Source organism: Cucurbita moschata, unplaced genomic scaffold, assembly GCF_002738365.1.
Source record: "Cucurbita moschata cultivar Rifu unplaced genomic scaffold, Cmos_1.0 Cmo_Scf00041, whole genome shotgun sequence".
Taxonomy (NCBI): domain Eukaryota; kingdom Viridiplantae; phylum Streptophyta; class Magnoliopsida; order Cucurbitales; family Cucurbitaceae; genus Cucurbita; species Cucurbita moschata.
In genome coordinates, this window is record NW_019268557.1 from 1,125,590 (window position 1) to 1,143,701 (window position 18,112).

General features: G+C 37.2%; 4 protein-coding genes across 10 annotated transcripts; 2 read left to right on the forward strand and 2 right to left on the reverse strand.

Moving 5' to 3' along the window:
• Positions 1–569: 569 nt before the first annotated feature.
• LOC111433005 (putative E3 ubiquitin-protein ligase RING1a) lies at positions 570–5,903 on the reverse strand. Of its 5 annotated transcripts, XM_023069886.1 has the most exons (10): positions 5,556–5,873; positions 5,357–5,399; positions 4,463–4,521; positions 2,904–2,985; positions 2,666–2,786; positions 2,526–2,567; positions 1,636–2,142; positions 1,341–1,448; positions 1,068–1,262; positions 570–954 (listed from the first exon to the last, which is right to left on the reverse strand). In XM_023069886.1, exons 1-10 carry the CDS (start codon positions 5,653–5,655, stop codon positions 928–930), a joined length of 1,284 nt encoding a protein of 427 aa, XP_022925654.1. In that variant the 5' UTR covers positions 5,656–5,873; the 3' UTR covers positions 570–927. The 5 variants fall into 5 exon arrangements, with proteins under 5 accessions (XP_022925654.1, XP_022925653.1, XP_022925655.1 ...); XM_023069885.1 differs by having other exon boundaries at positions 570–1,262; XM_023069887.1 differs by lacking the exons at positions 5,357–5,399; positions 5,556–5,873 and adding an exon at positions 4,665–5,344 and having other exon boundaries at positions 570–1,262; positions 1,341–1,450; positions 1,635–2,142.
• Positions 5,904–7,270: 1,367 nt separating this feature from the next.
• LOC111433006 (fe(2+) transport protein 1-like) lies at positions 7,271–8,339 on the forward strand. Its single transcript, XM_023069890.1, has one exon. The coding sequence runs from the start codon at positions 7,290–7,292 to the stop codon at positions 8,337–8,339; it is 1,050 nt and encodes a 349-aa protein (XP_022925658.1). The 5' UTR covers positions 7,271–7,289.
• Positions 8,340–8,596: 257 nt separating this feature from the next.
• On the reverse strand, positions 8,597–9,467 carry LOC111433123. The gene is made up of 2 exons (XM_023070066.1): positions 9,175–9,467; positions 8,597–9,144 (listed from the first exon to the last, which is right to left on the reverse strand). Exons 1-2 carry the CDS (start codon positions 9,295–9,297, stop codon positions 8,770–8,772), a joined length of 498 nt encoding a protein of 165 aa, XP_022925834.1. The 5' UTR covers positions 9,298–9,467; the 3' UTR covers positions 8,597–8,769.
• Positions 9,468–9,588: 121 nt separating this feature from the next.
• On the forward strand, positions 9,589–17,099 carry LOC111433120 (glyoxysomal processing protease, glyoxysomal). Of its 3 annotated transcripts, XM_023070062.1 has the most exons (15): positions 9,589–9,758; positions 11,227–11,306; positions 11,400–11,446; positions 11,545–11,719; positions 11,858–11,905; positions 12,010–12,084; positions 12,458–12,601; positions 13,431–13,550; positions 13,696–13,799; positions 14,524–14,606; positions 14,688–14,782; positions 14,876–15,620; positions 15,914–16,103; positions 16,368–16,459; positions 16,579–17,099. In XM_023070062.1, exons 2-15 carry the CDS (start codon positions 11,241–11,243, stop codon positions 16,839–16,841), a joined length of 2,247 nt encoding a protein of 748 aa, XP_022925830.1. In that variant the 5' UTR covers positions 9,589–9,758; positions 11,227–11,240; the 3' UTR covers positions 16,842–17,099. The 3 variants fall into 3 exon arrangements, with proteins under 3 accessions (XP_022925830.1, XP_022925831.1, XP_022925832.1); XM_023070063.1 differs by lacking the exons at positions 9,589–9,758; positions 11,227–11,306; positions 11,400–11,446; positions 11,545–11,719 and adding an exon at positions 11,736–11,756; XM_023070064.1 differs by lacking the exons at positions 9,589–9,758; positions 11,227–11,306; positions 11,400–11,446; positions 11,545–11,719 and having other exon boundaries at positions 11,858–11,919.
• The last annotated feature ends 1,013 nt before the right edge of the window (positions 17,100–18,112 follow it).

Consider the following 18,112-nt stretch of genomic DNA (forward strand, 5'->3'; position numbering starts at 1 on the left):
GGTAGTGGGCCGAGTGTATTTCTAGTCAGGGCCCACAAATGTGGAAAGTAAGGAAAAATCCAAAGAAATTAAAATATAAGAAAACAAGCGGTTTATGGATAAGGATAGAGTCGGAATCAGCAGTGAGGTAGGTAGGAGGCTACAATTATTGCACTACACTAATGAATTTAATTTTAAATCTTTTCCATTTTATCCGAGGGAATGGCTACAAAATTCCCAAAAATGTCCAACACAAAAGCTAATGGAATGTGGTTAAATCGAGATTTATGTCCAAATTTGGTTGGCTTTCTTTAAGTTCTCTTCTGAATTTGAGCTGTTTGATCTCACAAGTCAAATCTAAATTATGTTTTATTGGTTTGAATCAACGCAACCAGATTTGACTAAATTTTTTTTGCACGCAATCTCTCGGAAAAGTTAACTGATTATTTGATCCCACTAAGTTTTCTATTGATATTTCCTAAAGCAACAACACTATTTTGTCCATAAAAATATTGGAAGGAAATCAGAGAAACTCACATATTCAGTAACAAACTATCGTGATGAGATTTGAGCTGAGATGAGACGCAATGTAACGAAAATCGCTCTACATTGTCAAAGCCATCCATATTTCATGGTATCTATATTCCCCATCACAGCTTTTATCAGTATCGCCTCAGTTAAATACTGCAAGGATGATGAGAATTGCACAGGCGAAAGAGGAAACCCAATAGCTAATGGAGGTGGTTAGATAACAACACATTCAGATGGGGGAAGACATGGAGTTGGAACTTCTTAAAGCATTTGATATCTTTAATCGACACATGTATGGAAATTTACCTAAATCTTCATTTCAAGGATGAACTGGTAGTAAGCACCGTATGTCTGTCTGCATATGAAGGTTTGATGGCCTTTTTCTTCTTAGCCAAACAAATTCGTCTTCACAGAACTCTAGCCCTTTTTCTGATATGCCAAAAGCTGGAATCAAGGCAACAAGCTTAAAATGTTGTATAAAAGGCTTATACAAATGCTTATTCAAGTAGTGGGTGCACTGTTTTCAAGCATTTGTGTGGTGTAGGTTCAAGGCATACCAGATAGCCACAAGCTAGCCGGTGTGTTTTGAGTTTGTCCATCGATAGCGTTTCTTGCTGGTTTAATATCTGTGCACTTTCTTTACATGGGTCCAGAAAAGTTCCCGAGGTTGAAGGATTGATTTTCATTTGCAGCTCTTTCACCACGTACATTTCAATGACATCAACTGAAAGTGCGGTTTCAAGAGCAACCAACTGCAGAAGAAAGGAAGCTCAAGAATCAACTAAATAATTGGATGAAGTGCAAGTGCTGTCCATTTAATGAAAGATTACTTGACGTAGGTGTCCAATCGTCACTGATGGCCTGCAGCAAATATATGAACTTCGCAACGCGGGTATTCTAGTTTTATCCATGGAAACGAGCATAAGCTGGACGTCCAACTAAGATTCAGGAAGAGAAGCCAAAAGTCATTGATGGATAGAAACAATAAAGCAACGTTGGGCTTTTAAGCAGCTACAAGAGGTATAGCAGCATGCATGTCATTCAATAGGCGAGCCATTTATACGTTAACATGTCCATAGTTTATTCATAAGGAAGTTTAGTAACAACTCAAATTGTCGTTTTTACCTCCTCCTCACTGATATTTTCCGAGTTTCGAACATAATCTGACAGCTTGGTGATGCGGTTATTCCTGGAAATTTTACCGCCACCCCCATTAATACCCCCATATCTAGTGTGACTCCTTATTCCACCTTTGCCCCAAGAAAGTTTTTCTGAGCTACTAACAAGCCCCATCGATGCACCAACTCTTTCTTTGTTCACTTCATAATCATTTTCGTTACTGCCACCATCTGCTCCGTCTGCTCCAGTAGCTGAGGAAGACTGGGAAAATCTAACAGGACCACCTCTCCTGGATCTTTTATTAGGTCTAGTATCCATACGCTCATCAGCAGAAGATGAATTTTTGCTGGCATCATAATCATTTTCGTCCTCGTTTTCATCAAAGCTTAGACTCTCAATATGATTTTGGAAGCTTTTTCGTCCTCTAGAACTTAATCTCCTCAAAGGTTTTGAACGTTTACGACCCAAAGCTTCAGTTTGTCGTTTAAGTGTCTGAGCAATGGAAGATTGGATCTGCAAAATAACCGAAAAGTAGCAATTTTAGACCAAATATGAAGATAGAACAATCAAGTGTGATAAAGATACCTGATACAAGTACAATCGATAATAGCCATGCTGATTTTCAGCACGAGATGTTTCCAAGTCAAATGGAATCGAAAAACACAACAACTAAGAAAAACATGCTCCTATTTCGTATCCCGATGCTCCCACAACTTTGCATTAAATATTTATCAAATAATGATTCAAATAATTCCTCTCTCTTTTAATCAATTTCAGCCTGATAAAATCAGTGGAGTCTTGAACATTGAACAATGTCAAGTGAGCTCATCAACTCTGGAAAATGAACAAATGCATGTCCATAAAAAAAAATAATCCTCAAAACTTAGCCCTCTCACCTGCTTATTACGAGCTTTCTCTTCTTCCTGAAAAGCTAGTTCCTACAAAAAAAAAAATATAAATTAATATTGGAGTATGCAGAAATGACGATAACAATCATCAAACACCAAGCTTGCATGATAAAACATAATATTCCCACCTCCTCCTCATATTTGTCGATATCTGGATACAACACAGCAATTAAGGTATCAAAATTTGGATCATCTCTCAAAGAGCGTCGACTGGCACAATGAGTGCGGCAAGCAGGGCACTCATTGTTACTGCAGCAAATTTCAGTAACAATTTGGTTGAAGGAAAATTGTGCAACAATATATCTTTAATTTCTTGAGCTGTACAGAAATTAGCAAAATCAAAATAAAAACTACATAAGAACATACCCTAAACGCATTGATTTGTCAATGCATTCCCTGCAGAAGCGGTGCAGACATTCCATCACTGTTCTGGTTTTTCTGATGATTCCTGCACATTAGGAATTGAAAAACTTTTATCGATCTCCTAAGAAGACTATGCATGCATAAACATGGAGATGACCTTCCTACGTAAGCTTTGTGGTTTCCTCACCAAATCCACCTAAATATATTTCCCAAGAATGCTAACATTTAGAATGTCATTGCTCATAGTATTTGGATACATCCACTAAAAATGTCAATTTTCATGAATGTTTTGATTTGGAATTTAGTTATTTTTTTATGGGGAAAAAAAAGATTCTTTGGTGTTGCCTTTATCAGATAGCTGTGTGTGCATGAACTGAAAGTAAGGATCAAGAAACTTTACAATATGAGCTTGAGTAACGAGTTGATGCATAAATTCACTAATTGTTATGTGTATACATGCAACACTATCATAAAAGCAGTGCCTCCAAATGAACTTATATGTAGCCTGAACGGTAAGATTTGATCAGGCAGAACACCAAAAGAAAATAAATGAAAACCAAATTCCATAACCTCATATGCTCAAGAATTCACTCCCTCTATGGTCCAATTAGTTACTCTTTGAAGGAACTCCCTAATCACAAAATGCAAAACTCCATAACAAAGTCCATGTTAGGACAAACAAGTGAAGGAGGAAAAGTTTGTCATCTTAACTTCTAATTTACTTGTGGGGAATAAGAAAAGCAGAAGGATGGCAATTATTAGTGTCGCCTAAAATATAAACACACGTTCAAAGGTCCATGGAGCCGAAAAAATGCTATCATTTTAGAGTTAGAATTATATGTAAGGCCCATGGGGGGTGGGGGGCGACAACTTACACTGATAACCTTTCTAAGTCAAAGCAAATATGTGAAGAATGAACTGTATGCGTTCATAATTTGATAAAGAAGCCACATCAGAATCCATTTCTAAATCAACAGTCCATATAAAGAACCAACCTGAGATTTAAATTCTTGCTATCGCTCCCAGATTCGGAATTTTGTGACAGTGGAATGCAAATCTCAGGTTGGTTACATCAGAATTGATTTAAGTTCTCTGACACAACTTATATACAAAAAAATCAATTTTGTTACATCAGAAAAGGTTCTTAGATCAGATGGGCCGGTGGCACTTGATTCAACACTTCATAAAAATTAATCCTCTCATTCTTCACATTTCATCCCGGACAAATCAAGCTTTTCAAATAACCTTACTGCTAGGTATCTTACAGTGCATATGTACATTTATACTAACAAAAATAAGTTCATCATATAATATGATTGATATGACAACAAAACGTCTCTTTACAATTCAAACTCAAGATATGACAACAATCTTACTTGTTAAAATCAGTAAAGGCCTGGATGACACGCTGACACCAATATTAAACAGCAAGATTGTTTGTAGTATGCGTGTTTAGGCCTTTAAGAATATGAATTGTATAAAGAATAAAACCAAATGTTCAAATCAATAGTAATTTTGTCTTATTTGAGATAATAGGTTCACCAAGGATTATTAAAACATACCTAAGCAAATAGGACATTGCACGTCTCTCCGAATGTCTGACAACTTCACGGCTACAAATCTGGAAAATAAAATCAGACAGAAGATTTAGCATGTCGGAACAATGGCAAGACATCTGAGATCGTGCTATACCGTTCACCAGGCAACTAAACAACCGAGAAACAACTTTTAATTCGGCCACATATATTCTACAACGCAACCCGCCCAAATAGTTCGTTCATCGAACTAGCGGAAGAGTACCGCTCAAGTTGTCAAAATTTTGGGTAAAATCGTTCTTAATGGAATGTCGGGTTTCCCGTCGTTAACTTTTCGGTATTTGCGTAAAATTGGATCCAACGATGAATGGCGGGAATTAGCAAGTTTTTTCCGTGAAAACTTCAGTTACAGTAAGCTTGATTCCACGTTGAGTGAATGCTTGATCTCGGATCATGTGAGCTTTAACATGGTAGAGAAGCTAAAACCATGTGAGCTCCAACGTCATTACCCACCCAGCAACTCGTAGCATATGTAAAAACAGATTGATCGCATATACGACCTCAAGAACCTACTTAGCCAACAAGATCCAGCACCCAATTCCACTAACCTTAATCGGAAAAGAAACTAAAACTAAAAATAAAGAAAACTCCGTTGCAGGATAAAAACCGACGAAAGCCTCAGACGTGAAGACTACACAGCTGGTCTTCGAAGACGGTCGTAGCAAGAACTTACTGAACAATACCACGAAGCAGACCATGCAGATCCCAAAACAATCCCAGGCAGTTAAGCACCAAAGAACTCCATAACCAACCAGATGAAATAAGTCAAAAGAGAAAATAGAGTAAAAAGGAACAGCGCGAAGAAGATGACGAACAAAAAGAAGCAAACCAAAAACAGAGCTCATAATAAACGGAACATACTCGTCCTTATCTTCTTGACTGGATGAAGAGCTTCGATCGGATTCTGTAGAAAGAAGAAGCAACATAGAACACCAGGAACTCAGTATACGCACAAAAAAAGAATTAAACAAACAAATAATAACATATATGGAATGCAGGAACATAAAAGATTGGGTTGCATCATGAAAATTTAGGGTGCTAAGCAGAAAAAGAAGCGTACCTTCAGATTCTCCATCCTCAGAGCGATCATTGAAGGTATCATGGAGTCGCGGCAAAAGATCAGCATGAACAGTCTCGTAAACGCGCTTCCGAGCCGGCATTGTTTTGGGTTGAAGCAAAATAAGTTGAAGAAACGACGAAAAGAAGTTGCAAGTTCACCAAAATTGACGTTGGTAGAGATGATGAAGGGGGCGGTGTAGCAAAATGGCAGAGCCAAAGGGGGGAGGGAGCCTCGTGTTCGTGGTTTTTCTTTCAACAAACCAAATTTCCACGGCATCAGATTGATAAAAGAAAAGGCACACCAAACAAATTTGGAACGGTCCTTCATCAAGTCCACATATATACGAATTTGCATCCACCACAATCGAGCTACTCCAGGGTATTTTAGTAAATCCGCATACACCCATTTGTTCCTATTTTTCCTTATAAACTTCATAAACTCATTTTTTTTACCTTTTTTCCCCCTTTCATTTGTCTGCTTCTACATTCTCTTTGCCGCTCCCTTTTACCAAATTATACTCCCATGTCCAATTTATGTTTTTTCTTTAACAAATATTATCTTAAAAAATTCAAAACTTTAAAATAAGTAATATGCTGATAAAAATAATAGATGGGTAAAAATTATCCACGGGTCCCACAAATTTTTCGTTGGGAATCCAGGTCACAATCTATCTCCACATAAATAAATGGAAAATTTCATAATAAAGACGAGAAATGCGTAGTATTCCCACCACATCCATACATCTCTACTGGTAAACTTGGTCAGGATGTACAAAAATAAATAAATAAATATTCAAACCTTTTTTTTAAGGTATATATAATTATATTAGATAGATTTTTTTTTTTTTTTACTACTAATGGTTCTTGATACAATAAATATATATATATATATATATATATATATATTTTGTATATCTAGGTCAAGAGGTATAGGTACCGGTCACCTAAATTCTCAAGTTTGAATAGGGTCGGGATTCATGATAGGGGAGATATTTTATGGATGGTGAGTTGGGATAACATTTTTATATTGAATATAAAGAAGGTTCCGTTGAGATTTGTTGAGTTTATTGAAGTTGGGTGATAATGTTAGTTAATGCTGACATGAGTGCGATTTAATCGTTTTGTAAGTTCCGTTTAAAAACATTAATTTGTTGACGGTAGTTTGTTCAGATAAGATGGCATCGACGTCATATTTTGTTGTTTAAATCGTGGCTGAAAGTGAAAGATGACCTCATCCATGTCTTCTACATAGGAGTTTGGAATGGTATCTTCTGACTTTTTAGCATAGATATTTGTGTTATCACTGAAAGATTTCACAAAAACTTATAAATATATGATTATACTATATAATCATTAATATTTTATTGATATGATTAAATTAAATTAATTTTTTTAATTAAAATAGGATTTAAACATAAACTATATTCAAAATATTAAATAAAAAACGCCAATTAGAGAGAGCAATTATCTATGTGGCATTGGAACACACGGTAAAAGTCGATACTCAATGACACGTCAGCTTTAGATAGTAAATCTACTCGAAAGGTCGAGTCATAGTGTGTGTACGTCACAACTGCCACACGCCTACCTCACTTTTTACCGTTCCACGTCAGCTTTAACAAATACCCTTCATTTCATGGAGGTTATTACTGCCATTTCACAGAGCAGTTTGAATCCCTTAAATCTCGACAGAAATCAGCTAATAACTCCCACTTCTTCGATTAGTTTTTGCGCCATGGCTCGTAATCTCAGACTCCATGCACTCATAGTGCTTCTGCTTCTCGTCTCCTTCTGGACTCCATCGTGTTCGGAGTCAATTCCAACTCCTAATTCCCAATGCCAAACTCAGCTCCAACAAGGCTGCCATGACAGACCCAAGTCCCTCAAACTCAAACTCATCGCCATCGCAAACATTTTAGTTGCGAGCATGATCGGCGTTTGTCTTCCCCTGTTCTCCCGCGCGGTACCGCTGCTTCAACCAGAGGGAAGCCCCTTCGCAATCGTTAAGGCATTTGCCTCCGGCGTGATTTTAGCCACTGGGTATATGCACGTTTTGCCCGATTCGTTCAATTGCTTGACATCCCCTTGTTTGCCGGAGAACCCATGGCGGAAATTCCCTTTCACCACATTCATAGCCATGATTTCGGCTGTGATGACTTTAATGTTGGACTCGTTTTCGATGAGTCGATACAAGAAAGAGTTGATGGAGGCTCAAGTTGCAGAAGAAGAACAGAACGAGGGCATGGAAATCGATGACAACTTGGGGAGAGAAGAAGGAACCAATAAAAAACTTGGTGCGAAATTGGTACGACACCGCGTTATTGCGCAATTATTAGAAGCAGGGATCGTTGTGCATTCGGTGGTGATAGGGCTTTCAATGGGGGCTTCGGAAAATCCGTGCACCATAAGGCCGCTCATCGCTGCTCTCTGCTTCCATCAGCTGTTTGAAGGGATGGGGCTTGGAGGGTGCATTCTGCAAGCGGAATACGGGTTCAAGATGAAAGCAATCATGGTGTTGTTCTTCTCGATCACGACGCCATTTGGAATAGCATTGGGGATTGGATTGTCGAATGTGTATAGTGATAATAGTCCCACGGCTCTTATAGTTGTGGGGATTTTGAATGCTTCATCTGCTGGGTTGCTGAATTATATGGCATTGGTTGATTTGTTGGCGTTTGATTTCATGGGGCCCAAGTTGCAAGCCAATCTCACGCTTCATATATGGGCTTACGTTGCGGTTTTTCTGGGCGCTGGAGGCATGTCTTTGATGGCAAAATGGGCTTAGTTTTAATGCGGATAGTGTTTTTTATTTTTTCCTCGGAGAGATTTAAAGATTACTGTTTATAGAACAAATGCCGTTGATAAATTTGAAAGTAATCATGGACAGTGAAGAACATCAAATTATAGGAAAACCCCAAATTTTAGTTTTTATTTGTTTGTTTCATGTCAAGTTTACTTACCATTACTTTCAAGAACATTAAATTAAAAAAAATCATATGCTGTTGGAAGAAGAATCTAGTTCATCGTGACAGATTGGAAGAACTTTGATTTATTTATACAAAAGAAAAAATCTGAAACTAAAATCTAAAATCAACCTCAAATCCATCAGTAAGCAGAGGAACAGAACAGCTTAAATTTCTAAATTTCTCAGATTCTTTCTTTTATCTTCCATTTTCAATTTCCCGATGAATTAATTTTCCCGGTAAATACCTATATTATTGGCTGTCTGTATTCTGATTCACGCTAATCCCTTTCTTCAAAATCCGTAATGCGTAGTTGAGGAACTCGTAGTATTCCAACACGATTTTCTCCAGTGCTTCCAGAGTGTCCAAACTTGAATCAAACGGATCAAACGATTCTTCTTCAAGTTTCTTTGTCGCTATTTTCATCTCGTGAGATTCCGCTACAGATTCTTCTTTGTTTTCCCCTTTCTTTTCTTTTTCTTTGGTTGGAAGAAGAACTTGGAGGTCTGCAAGACTTGAACGATTCGATTCTTCCTCGTCATCATTGATCGGATTTTTCTTGATACCGTTTCGAGAAAGTGATGCATCGTTATCGAGATCCTCCGCATTTTCTTCTTGAATTTTAGGCTTGAATCCGCCATCGGTTTCTTCGCTTGCAAGGCTTCGATCATCTTGTTCTTTCTTGAATTCTGGATCTGAATCCTCCATGACCAATTTGTTTAACCGAAGAACAATGTCTTCGTTCTGCTCGACCTCTTCAGGTATCATGTTGGAAACCATATTCAAGGGATTTTGCTTGTAAAAGACTGATTCAGAGAGGCGCAAAAATGCAACTTGGTGATCCGCTTGGGTTTCTTCAGAACCAGAGGAATGCTCTCTCGCCTCCCGCTTTGTTTCCTATTTATAGCCAACGAAAAAGCAATTTTTACCTAATATTAACCAATTCTAAATGTAATTACCATTTAATATTAAGCAATATTTAGTTTTTATAATTATTATTTTATTTTAGTAAGATAATACTGTCGAATATCTTTACCCCCAGGCCCAGAGTCACAACTCACACACACCCATATATATAAAGACGTAGACTCACATTCCCCCGTTCGCGGCCTCGTTTCGCGCACTCCTCGCCCGCGCGCCCCCCAAGAAGGTCTACTGCCTGATTGCTTCTACCGACGGCTGCTATCCTCAAGGACCTCAACACCGTCTTCTTCATCTCGATTCTTCACTGTACCTCACAGGTAATTCATTCGGCCCGATTTTTCTTTAATCTTCTGTAACTATGCTTGAATTAATAATGAAGTTTGCTTCATTTCTTTCTCTCTCTCTCTTTTTTTTTTTTTTTATAATTTATTTCTCTTTAATCTTTTTGTAGCTATGTTTAGATTAATAACGAAGCTAGCTTCATTCCTTCCTTTCTTTCTTCATTTCATTTCATTCCTCTTCTTCTTCTTTCTTTCATTTCCTTATCTCCTTCCGTGCAAGGCATCTGAAACTGATGTTAATTTCTCGGAAATTAGCATCGAATATGGTCAATTTTATGCGATTATAATAGATAAGGGCGTTCGGTGGATAATCTTGAACCAGATGAATATGGAAGATAGTTTTGATTAGTTGCGCCTTCCCTGGGTTAACAATTATTCATTAATTCTTGGTGTAACAGTAATTTCTCCAATGTATTTTGACGTACAATTCAGATTAATCGTTGAAGTTATTTTGAGAGGTTATGATTTTCGACTTTTCCCCAATTTGATTTCTCATTAAGAAGTAATCAAGTACTCAGGTTGTAATTCATACAATTATAAACGAAGTGATTAATATCAAAGCTCAAACTAAGACGGAAAAAAACTAGAAAATGAGTCACAGAATGTAATACCTAACGTAGATAAGTATCGAACATAATTTCTAAAGATGTTTTCTTGGTCACTTTTTTAACGATATTGGCTTGGAGGAAAAACTTTTGATTTTGATTGTTATCCATACTTCGGTTGTATAGTAAACAATGTAATTTTTTATCTTTTTACTCCCATTTTAATTTAGTTATTAGAAATATTCTTATATTTACGAAAATAATGAAAAGTAAGAATGTAATTGATATTTAACAGAAGTTGAGGTTTTAGAAAACGGTGAATAGAAATTTCATTGAAAATTAAATAATTTTCATTTATGTCCAGAAAAATAAAGAGATTAATAATTTTATTAAGATTTCAAACAACCAAGAAAATTAATTTAGTATTTGATGTGAATATGTATTTTTATGACAAAAATAAAGATTATAATCCTATGTGTAAATGATCTATTTGCATTTTCTTTTAAATTGTACAATCCTATGCGTATTGGTTGGAAAGCCTCTGATGATATGCTAGTGCCTTGAGGAGCTTCGTAGGGTGTGGGAGAAACGAGTGAGTTGTAGATATAGAAATCAGTATCCTTTCTTAATGCAAAATTAAGACCAGAAAATCCAGATCAGTGAATTCAACAGGAGTGTTGTGAATCCTTTTGTTTAATTGGAATAAGTGTTATAATGTAGATGCCTGGCTTAGCTTATGTGATTTTATAAATTGCAAGTTTCTACATGAAGCGAATAGCAGATTCATTTTATTAGCTGTCCTTTGAATTCTAAGCTTATTTTCATGGGAATGGTGGAAACTGTGCATAATCGTTTGTGCAATTGAACTTATTTGTATTTGTACTATTCCTCCAAACCAGCCTGTCCTCCTGTCATGGCTACGCGGGAAGTTGTGGATCATGCCAGAAATTTTGCCGTCATGGTCAGAGTCCAAGGCCCTGTGAGTCCTTATCTTTCTTGCCCCTTTTCCATGTTCCCGTGCTTGCAATTTCCGTTGAGATGGTGAAAAATCAGTGCGAGCCTTATGATTTAGGACCCGAAGGGCCTGAAGATGCAAAAACATGCATTCCATCAGTATCAGTGAGAACCTTCTTATCTGATAGATTTATTTAAGGGTTGTATATTTTTAACTTGGAAAAAGATTTATTGATTCCCTCTATCTTTTTTGGCATGTAAAGTTCTGGGAGGACAACTCTTTCAGCATCTGGAATGATATTACCTGAAACCCTGTATGATACCAGGGTCGCTAAGCATCTTGGTAATTATAAGGATCAATTTGCAACGTTGGTTCTGACTGTTTCCTCCATTTTTGAGCCTTTTATGCCACTTCAACACAGAAATACTATTCACAAGGTTAACTTCGTTTACAATACTGTAGAGGGGGGGAAATGTATGTTCTGGTTTTGTTTTAGTTATAAATTATCGTTTCCCCTTGTCATATATGTCATTACCTGGGTTAATATATTTGATTATCCAATATATGAGCTGCAGGGAAAGCCTGAGCTAATTCCTGGTGTTCAGATTGATATTATGGTTGAGGTATAATTTATAAGGTTGTAATTGTATATTTGATAAGTTCACAGCTCTTCTTGAATGGTTAATTTGGCATTTAAAATCACACATTATTAATCATTGCTGCACAGGGTAACTCATTGATGGAGAGAGATTCTGATGTTAGTAAAACTCCACATTGGCATGCTGCCCACTTGTTGGCTTTGGTAGGCATTCTTATTTTTTTATTAATTAGTTGGGGTTCTAACAGTTTCATGAAATCCAAATTCGACTTCTCTTTTTCGAGGGCGATGCTTAGATCGCAGGGTAAATTTCTGTAATCGTGGATAAAATTTAGCCTATAGTTTTTCTTATGTGCGTTTTATTTTGAACTACAAGTTTGCTGATCCCATTGCCGTATAAACCAACATTACATAAATTTAGGATTACGGGTCCTTTCCAACAATGTCATGTTTACTCAGCTACTCTGCTTCCGATAACAAGCAAGTGCACTTTTTTTTTTCTATCTTTTATCATGTTTTTGAGTTTATTTATCTGGCATGCAATTGTTTTCATGTTATTTAGATACCATGTTTGCAGTATGATATACCTACAGCTGCCTCTGCTCTTAAACCAGTCATGGATGCTTCTTTGGATTCATTACATCAGAGATGGGAGGTCGGCTGGTCTTTGGCCTCATATAAAAATGGTTCTCCATCCTTCAGGGATTCTCTTCGGGGACAGGTTTTAAATCTGCTGTCTTTTACTAATGAACTAAAGCAAAACTTGCTTGAAGAAAGAAATGAACCTAACTCTTGATAAATGAAATTTAGCGGTTGTTCTAATTATTATTCTGTAAAGAAAATTTTCTCTATGAAGAGCCATCGTATGTAAGTCTTCAGAATGGTGAGTGATGTTTGGGTTGATAAAAAAAAAGGTTGAATTACCATGGTGTAATCATGCGGAGATTTCACATCCGGGAGTTCTACTCTGGTTAGAACTTCAATCACCGTATACACATTCCTCTCTCTTGTAATCTATATAACACGAGACATCTCAGTTAACCATTATAGAAAACTAAAAAAAAGGTTGGCTTGCAATGTAGATAGAATCTTGTTCGGAGGTTCACCTCAAAGAAGCTGCATTTGGGCATTATCAGATTAATTCGCTTGTAACTACCATTTATTTTTAAAAAAGTGAAAACCTTTTATTATTTTGGTGGAAAGTAGAACTAAAAGGGGACACAAATGAGGATTAGAACAAAGCCAAATATAATGCTTGAAGGAGACACCTAGCTAGATCAACTAAGCTTTCCATTACGCTTCACAGAGTTGCCCCAATTTGTACTAATTATATTTGGGGAACAATCACTTTAAGAGAGCCAGCGATATTCAGTTGAGAATTCATTATTTAGTTCCTTTTAGTTATATATTCATTGGCTTTTCTCAAGTATTGTTCTATTTATCAAAGATTGAAACCACCAATTTATCTTTTGTTTTGTCACCATATTTTTGTCCTTTTTTTTTTTTTTTTCATTTTAGTCTCCTGAGTGTAGTTTCTTGTTTATCTTCAGATTGAAAATGACGAGAATACCTTTGCTGGGAGCCAGAGATATTTGGATACGGAAGGATCTAACAAGAATAATGACTTGACAATAAGAATGGCTATTCTTGGTGTTCCCTCATTCTCAAAGGTGAATCTCTACCTCTCCTTACCTGTCATTCATTAGAAAATTGCTCTTTTGTAAACTGTAGATAGGCATTTCATGAATATTCGTAGCCTTATCTCCTTGACTTGTAGATGTCTACTGTTAGTTATTATATTTGGACTCTTTCTAGGACATGCCAAACATCCGTTTATCTCCCTCAAGGCAGCGAGGATCCTTTCTTCTTGCTGTTGGTTCCCCTTTTGGTGTTCTATCACCGGTGCATTTCCTTAACAGGTAGGTCAATTTTCTCTAACATTTGGTAAAATAAAGTTTTATTGTTCTTAAAACTGGTCAAGACTAGCAAATTATTAGGACTGTATTCACGTTGAACTTTGTATAATCCTAGATGATAGTGGCTGTTCCTCTCATGTTTTTCTAGTTCAGCTAGTATTGATATCAGTATGGCGAAATGGTATACTGGAATCTCAGTGATGACTTTAGTAGTTAATTGATAGATAAATTCTGCAGATGGCTATAGAAGGTTTTTCTTTTTGGCAGCATGTTTCTGAATTTGCTATCTATTTTCTGGTTGCCGAGCCAAATCGCTTTAAAGGGTAAAATATACTACCAAATAATTCTGGTTCAGTCTATATTTACTTCATGCTGTAAATTACAGATGATGAGTTATGAGGTGTTGAAAAAAAAGAGGACTACTTTCCTCATACAATTTGTAAAGCAAAAAAGACCATAGAGCCTTTTAGTTATAATTTGACAGTTTCCTTGGACCAGTACCTTCAATATATAGGCTCATCATGTCAACAAATTGTTAGAACTGATTCTTGGATTTGAAATTTGCGCCGAGTGATTTCTGCAAAAGATGGGTTTGAAAAATGCTTCTTGTCATTTATGTCTAAAGCTCACACACGAAGACATGATATTTCTTTGCATTTTTTATACTCCAAAAGTTAGCTGCTGTATTTTTTGTGACTAGTAGTCTTTGATTGTTTGCTCAAATTAGCATATCGGTTGGATCAATTTCCAATTGCTACCCTCCTAACTCGAGCAAGTCATTGCTGATTGCTGACATGCGGTGCCTTCCTGGTATGCACATCTATCTGTTCTATTATATTCTGTTTTCTTCTGGTGGTTTCTTTCTTACAATTATGATACTTTATCTGTTAGGAATGGAAGGCTGTCCGGTTTTTGATGAACATGCATGTCTCATCGGTGTTCTGATTAGACCACTTGTGCATTATATGACTGGGGCTGAGATTCAGGTATAACGATACTGTTTGCTTCTTTTTATGTGCTATTAATTTAATATCTCTTGGAGTTATTGCATTGTGTGAGACTCTATCCTTGGGTAACAGCTGTTGATTCCATGGGGAGCCATCGCCACTGCTTGCAGTGGTCTACTTCTAGGGGCTTATGATGCTGGAAAAAGGATTGACAACGACAATGGGTGTATTAGTGCTGTGGGGAATGAGGCAATGAATAAGGAACACAAATTTGAGGGAGCCTTTTGCAGTATCCAAGAAAACTCTAGTTGTTCTCGTCCTTTCCCATCTAAAATTGAGAAGGCAATGGCTTCTGTTTGTCTTGTTACAATTGGTGAAGGAATATGGGCATCTGGCGTTTTGCTCAATAGCCAAGGCCTAGTACTCACCAATGCCCACTTGATAGAGCCATGGAGATTTGGGAAAGCAAATGTTAGTGGAGAAAGATCGATTGAAAATGCCAAGCTGCTGCAGTCCTACACTGAGCGTTCTCTGTGTTCAATGCACAATGGTGATTTTGGCCGCAAAAAGAGTGGAAATTTAACACAAAATGCCTCTAAGAATGCAAATATTCTTCTCCAGAACCAAATTGAGGGTAGTAAGTTGAATTTTGCTAACTATGGTCGTAGAAACTTGCGTGTTCGCTTGAATCATGCTGAGCATTGGATATGGTGTGATGCTAAAGTGCTGTACATCTGCAAGGGACCTTGGGATGTTGCATTGTTGCAGCTTGAGCAAATTCCAGAGCAGCTCTCATCTATTATTATGGATTTTTCATGGCCGTCCGCAGGATCAAAGATACATGTTATCGGACATGGACTTTTGGGACCGAAATCAGGTACCTCTTGTCAAATTTGTTGTGTGATTTAGTTTGGCATGTTAAATTGGTGTTAGAAAAAGTTCTATTAGGATTAGGGATGAACCAGACGGAGGAATATTTTCAGTTTCAACAGTTATTTAGCAGTCACCATTATTATTTTTTAATGGGTTTACTTGATTGCCAAAATGGATTCATTGGAAGGAAAAGGATTTTTTATTTGCATTACACAGATGAAGTTTAGTTCTTTTTTTTTTTTTTTTTTTTTTTTTTTCCCTTTTTAGATTAACTGAATCGAGTTTGAATTTTGTTAGGCTTCTCCCCATCTGTTTGCTCTGGTGTGGTAGCCAATGTGGTGAAAGCAAAGATTCCCCCATCTTATCATCAAGGAGATTCATTAGAATATTTTCCGGCGATGCTTGAAACAACAGCTGCAGTGCATCCTGGTTGTAGTGGGGGTGCTGTTGTCAATTCAGAAGGGCATATGATTGGACTTGTTACAAGGTACAGTGCCAACAAATAAAGATCAATCTATCCACATCAGATTATGCTTGTTTATTAGATTTGTTCCTTGATTCTCTGGTAGTTTATGAAAACAGTCCACTAATGTTATCGCTTTCTTATCCAGATACACATAAGTGGGAACAAGTTAAATGATATGCCTGCTTTTTTAGTGTTGTTAGTCAATGATTTCTAATACCGAGCCACCATCAGTTTTATGGTGGATTACCTCTGGAAGTTGATAATTTCTGTGAAATGTTGATACAGCAATGCGAGGCATGGGCGAGGAGCTATTATTCCACACTTGAACTTCAGCATACCTTGTGCAGCTTTGGAACCCATTCATTGGTTCCTTAGAGGTGCGCCAGCTGAATTAATCCTACTGTGATTTTTCCAGCTTTTTTTATTTACGATCCATGACCATAACTTGCCACGCCATGTGTGCTAATTCTAATTGCTGTGTTTTTTCCACTTGCAGACATGAAGGACCTCTCAGTCCTAAAAGTCCTGGATGAACCAGATGAACAGCTTTCTTCTATATGGGCATTGATGTCACAGCGATCTCCCAAGCCCTCTCCTCTGCCTGATCTGCCTCAATTGCCAGGTGGAGACCATGAAACAAAGGGGAAAGGTTCTCGATTTGCGAAGTTCATTGCCGAACGACGAGAAGTATTCCGAAAGTCAACTCTTCATAACAAGGAGGAAAAACTTCCATCTAATGTGATCCGTAGCAAGCTATGACCATTCGAACTTTGGGCATTCTACAGGTTGAAACGTCTGATCAGATGAAAGAAAACTGATGGGAACTGCATCACAATGATTAAAAACAGCGTTGCTTTTGGTTTTGAGTGTGTTCTTCTATATCTTTATATGATTGGCTCCATGGCTTCAGAGATGAAGACATTTAGCTACGATTCTAAATGTTCTGAATCGATTCTTTTATTTCACCAACAGGTATTTGAAATGAAACCTCCCTTTACGATTAGTATTTTTCCTTTACGCATGGTCTTAAAAGTTGTATTGAACTTCCATTTTTCATGTTTCTCCCACTAACTAACTAGAATCTTCACCACCACCAAATATTAATAGTTTTCCCTTACGCGTGATCTTACGATTAATATTGAGCCCATTTAGGAAGTTTCCTGCAGGAACCAGGCCTACAGGCCCAAGTTTTGCGTCGTCATTACGGACCTTCAGTCTTTCACTGTGAAAAATGGGCCTGAAGTTGATTCCATGATCCAAAGAAGAAATATTGTTCAGATTGGTTTAATCGTTGAACAATATATATATATATTAGAGGATTGGGTGGAATTGAAGGTAAGGGAATGCGTGATTATGATGAAATGAAGGGAAGAGATGGGGAAATGAGTGGGGTGCTTTTATTACACAAAAGTGTGATAATGAATCAAAGGACAGAGATGTTTGTGTCTGCAAGTTGGGTTGTGGTCAGCCATTGATGGCTGCATCTACCTCTCTGAACTAGTTTCTTTCTGATCTCTCTTGATTGATGGGGACGGCGGCGGTGGCGGTGGCGGTGGTGGGAAGAAATTGAATGAAATTGTGGCTGTGCTGTGCTTATGGACCACCCCCTTTCACTAATTCCAATTCTTACTTCTCTTTTACGATATTCTTCCTCTTTACCAAATTTATTTAATTTATATATTTATGGAATAAATAATAATAAATAAATAAATTAATGGAGGAAGCTCCACAGAAGTTGAGGAAAAACATGGTGCACAAAATTCCAAGTTCAAACATTTTCCATCCACTTTCCCTCCTTTCCTTATCCTTCCATCCATTTTCTATTCCATGGATTTTGCATTCCATCCCCTTGTTATCATTCGTAAACAAATATTATTCTCGGCATCTAATAGGAAGAAGATTCCACACTTTTTTATTGAGAAATGTTTCATTCTCCTCTCCAGTCAACGTAAGATCTTACAACATAGTGAGAAACATGCATTCGAATTATTGGCTCGTCCAATCTAACATCATTCGCGAGTTCGCTGGTT

Excerpts from the sequence above, each read along its gene's own strand:
- LOC111433005 (XM_023069885.1), bottom strand. The coding sequence starts at position 5,655 with ATGCCGGCTCGGAAGCGCGTTTACGAGACTGTTCATGCTGATCTTTTG. Across the intron at positions 4,522-5,356 it reads AGTCAAGAAGATAAGGACGA|ATTTGTAGCCGTGAAGTTGT; the intron begins GTATGTTCCGTT and ends TTTATTTTCCAG. Across the intron at positions 1,449-1,635 it reads AAAATATCAGTGAGGAGGAG|TTGGACGTCCAGCTTATGCT; the intron begins GTAAAAACGACA and ends CCTGAATCTTAG.
- LOC111433006 (XM_023069890.1), top strand. The coding sequence starts at position 7,290 with ATGGCTCGTAATCTCAGACTCCATGCACTCATAGTGCTTCTGCTTCTC.
- LOC111433123 (XM_023070066.1), bottom strand. The coding sequence starts at position 9,297 with ATGGTTTCCAACATGATACCTGAAGAGGTCGAGCAGAACGAAGACATT. Across the intron at positions 9,145-9,174 it reads AACAAGATGATCGAAGCCTT|CCTAAAATTCAAGAAGAAAA; the intron begins GCAAGCGAAGAA and ends GGCGGATTCAAG.
- LOC111433120 (XM_023070062.1), top strand. The coding sequence starts at position 11,241 with ATGGCTACGCGGGAAGTTGTGGATCATGCCAGAAATTTTGCCGTCATG. Across the intron at positions 11,906-12,009 it reads AGATTGATATTATGGTTGAG|GGTAACTCATTGATGGAGAG; the intron begins GTATAATTTATA and ends ATTGCTGCACAG. Across the intron at positions 13,800-14,523 it reads CCGGTGCATTTCCTTAACAG|CATATCGGTTGGATCAATTT; the intron begins GTAGGTCAATTT and ends TGCTCAAATTAG.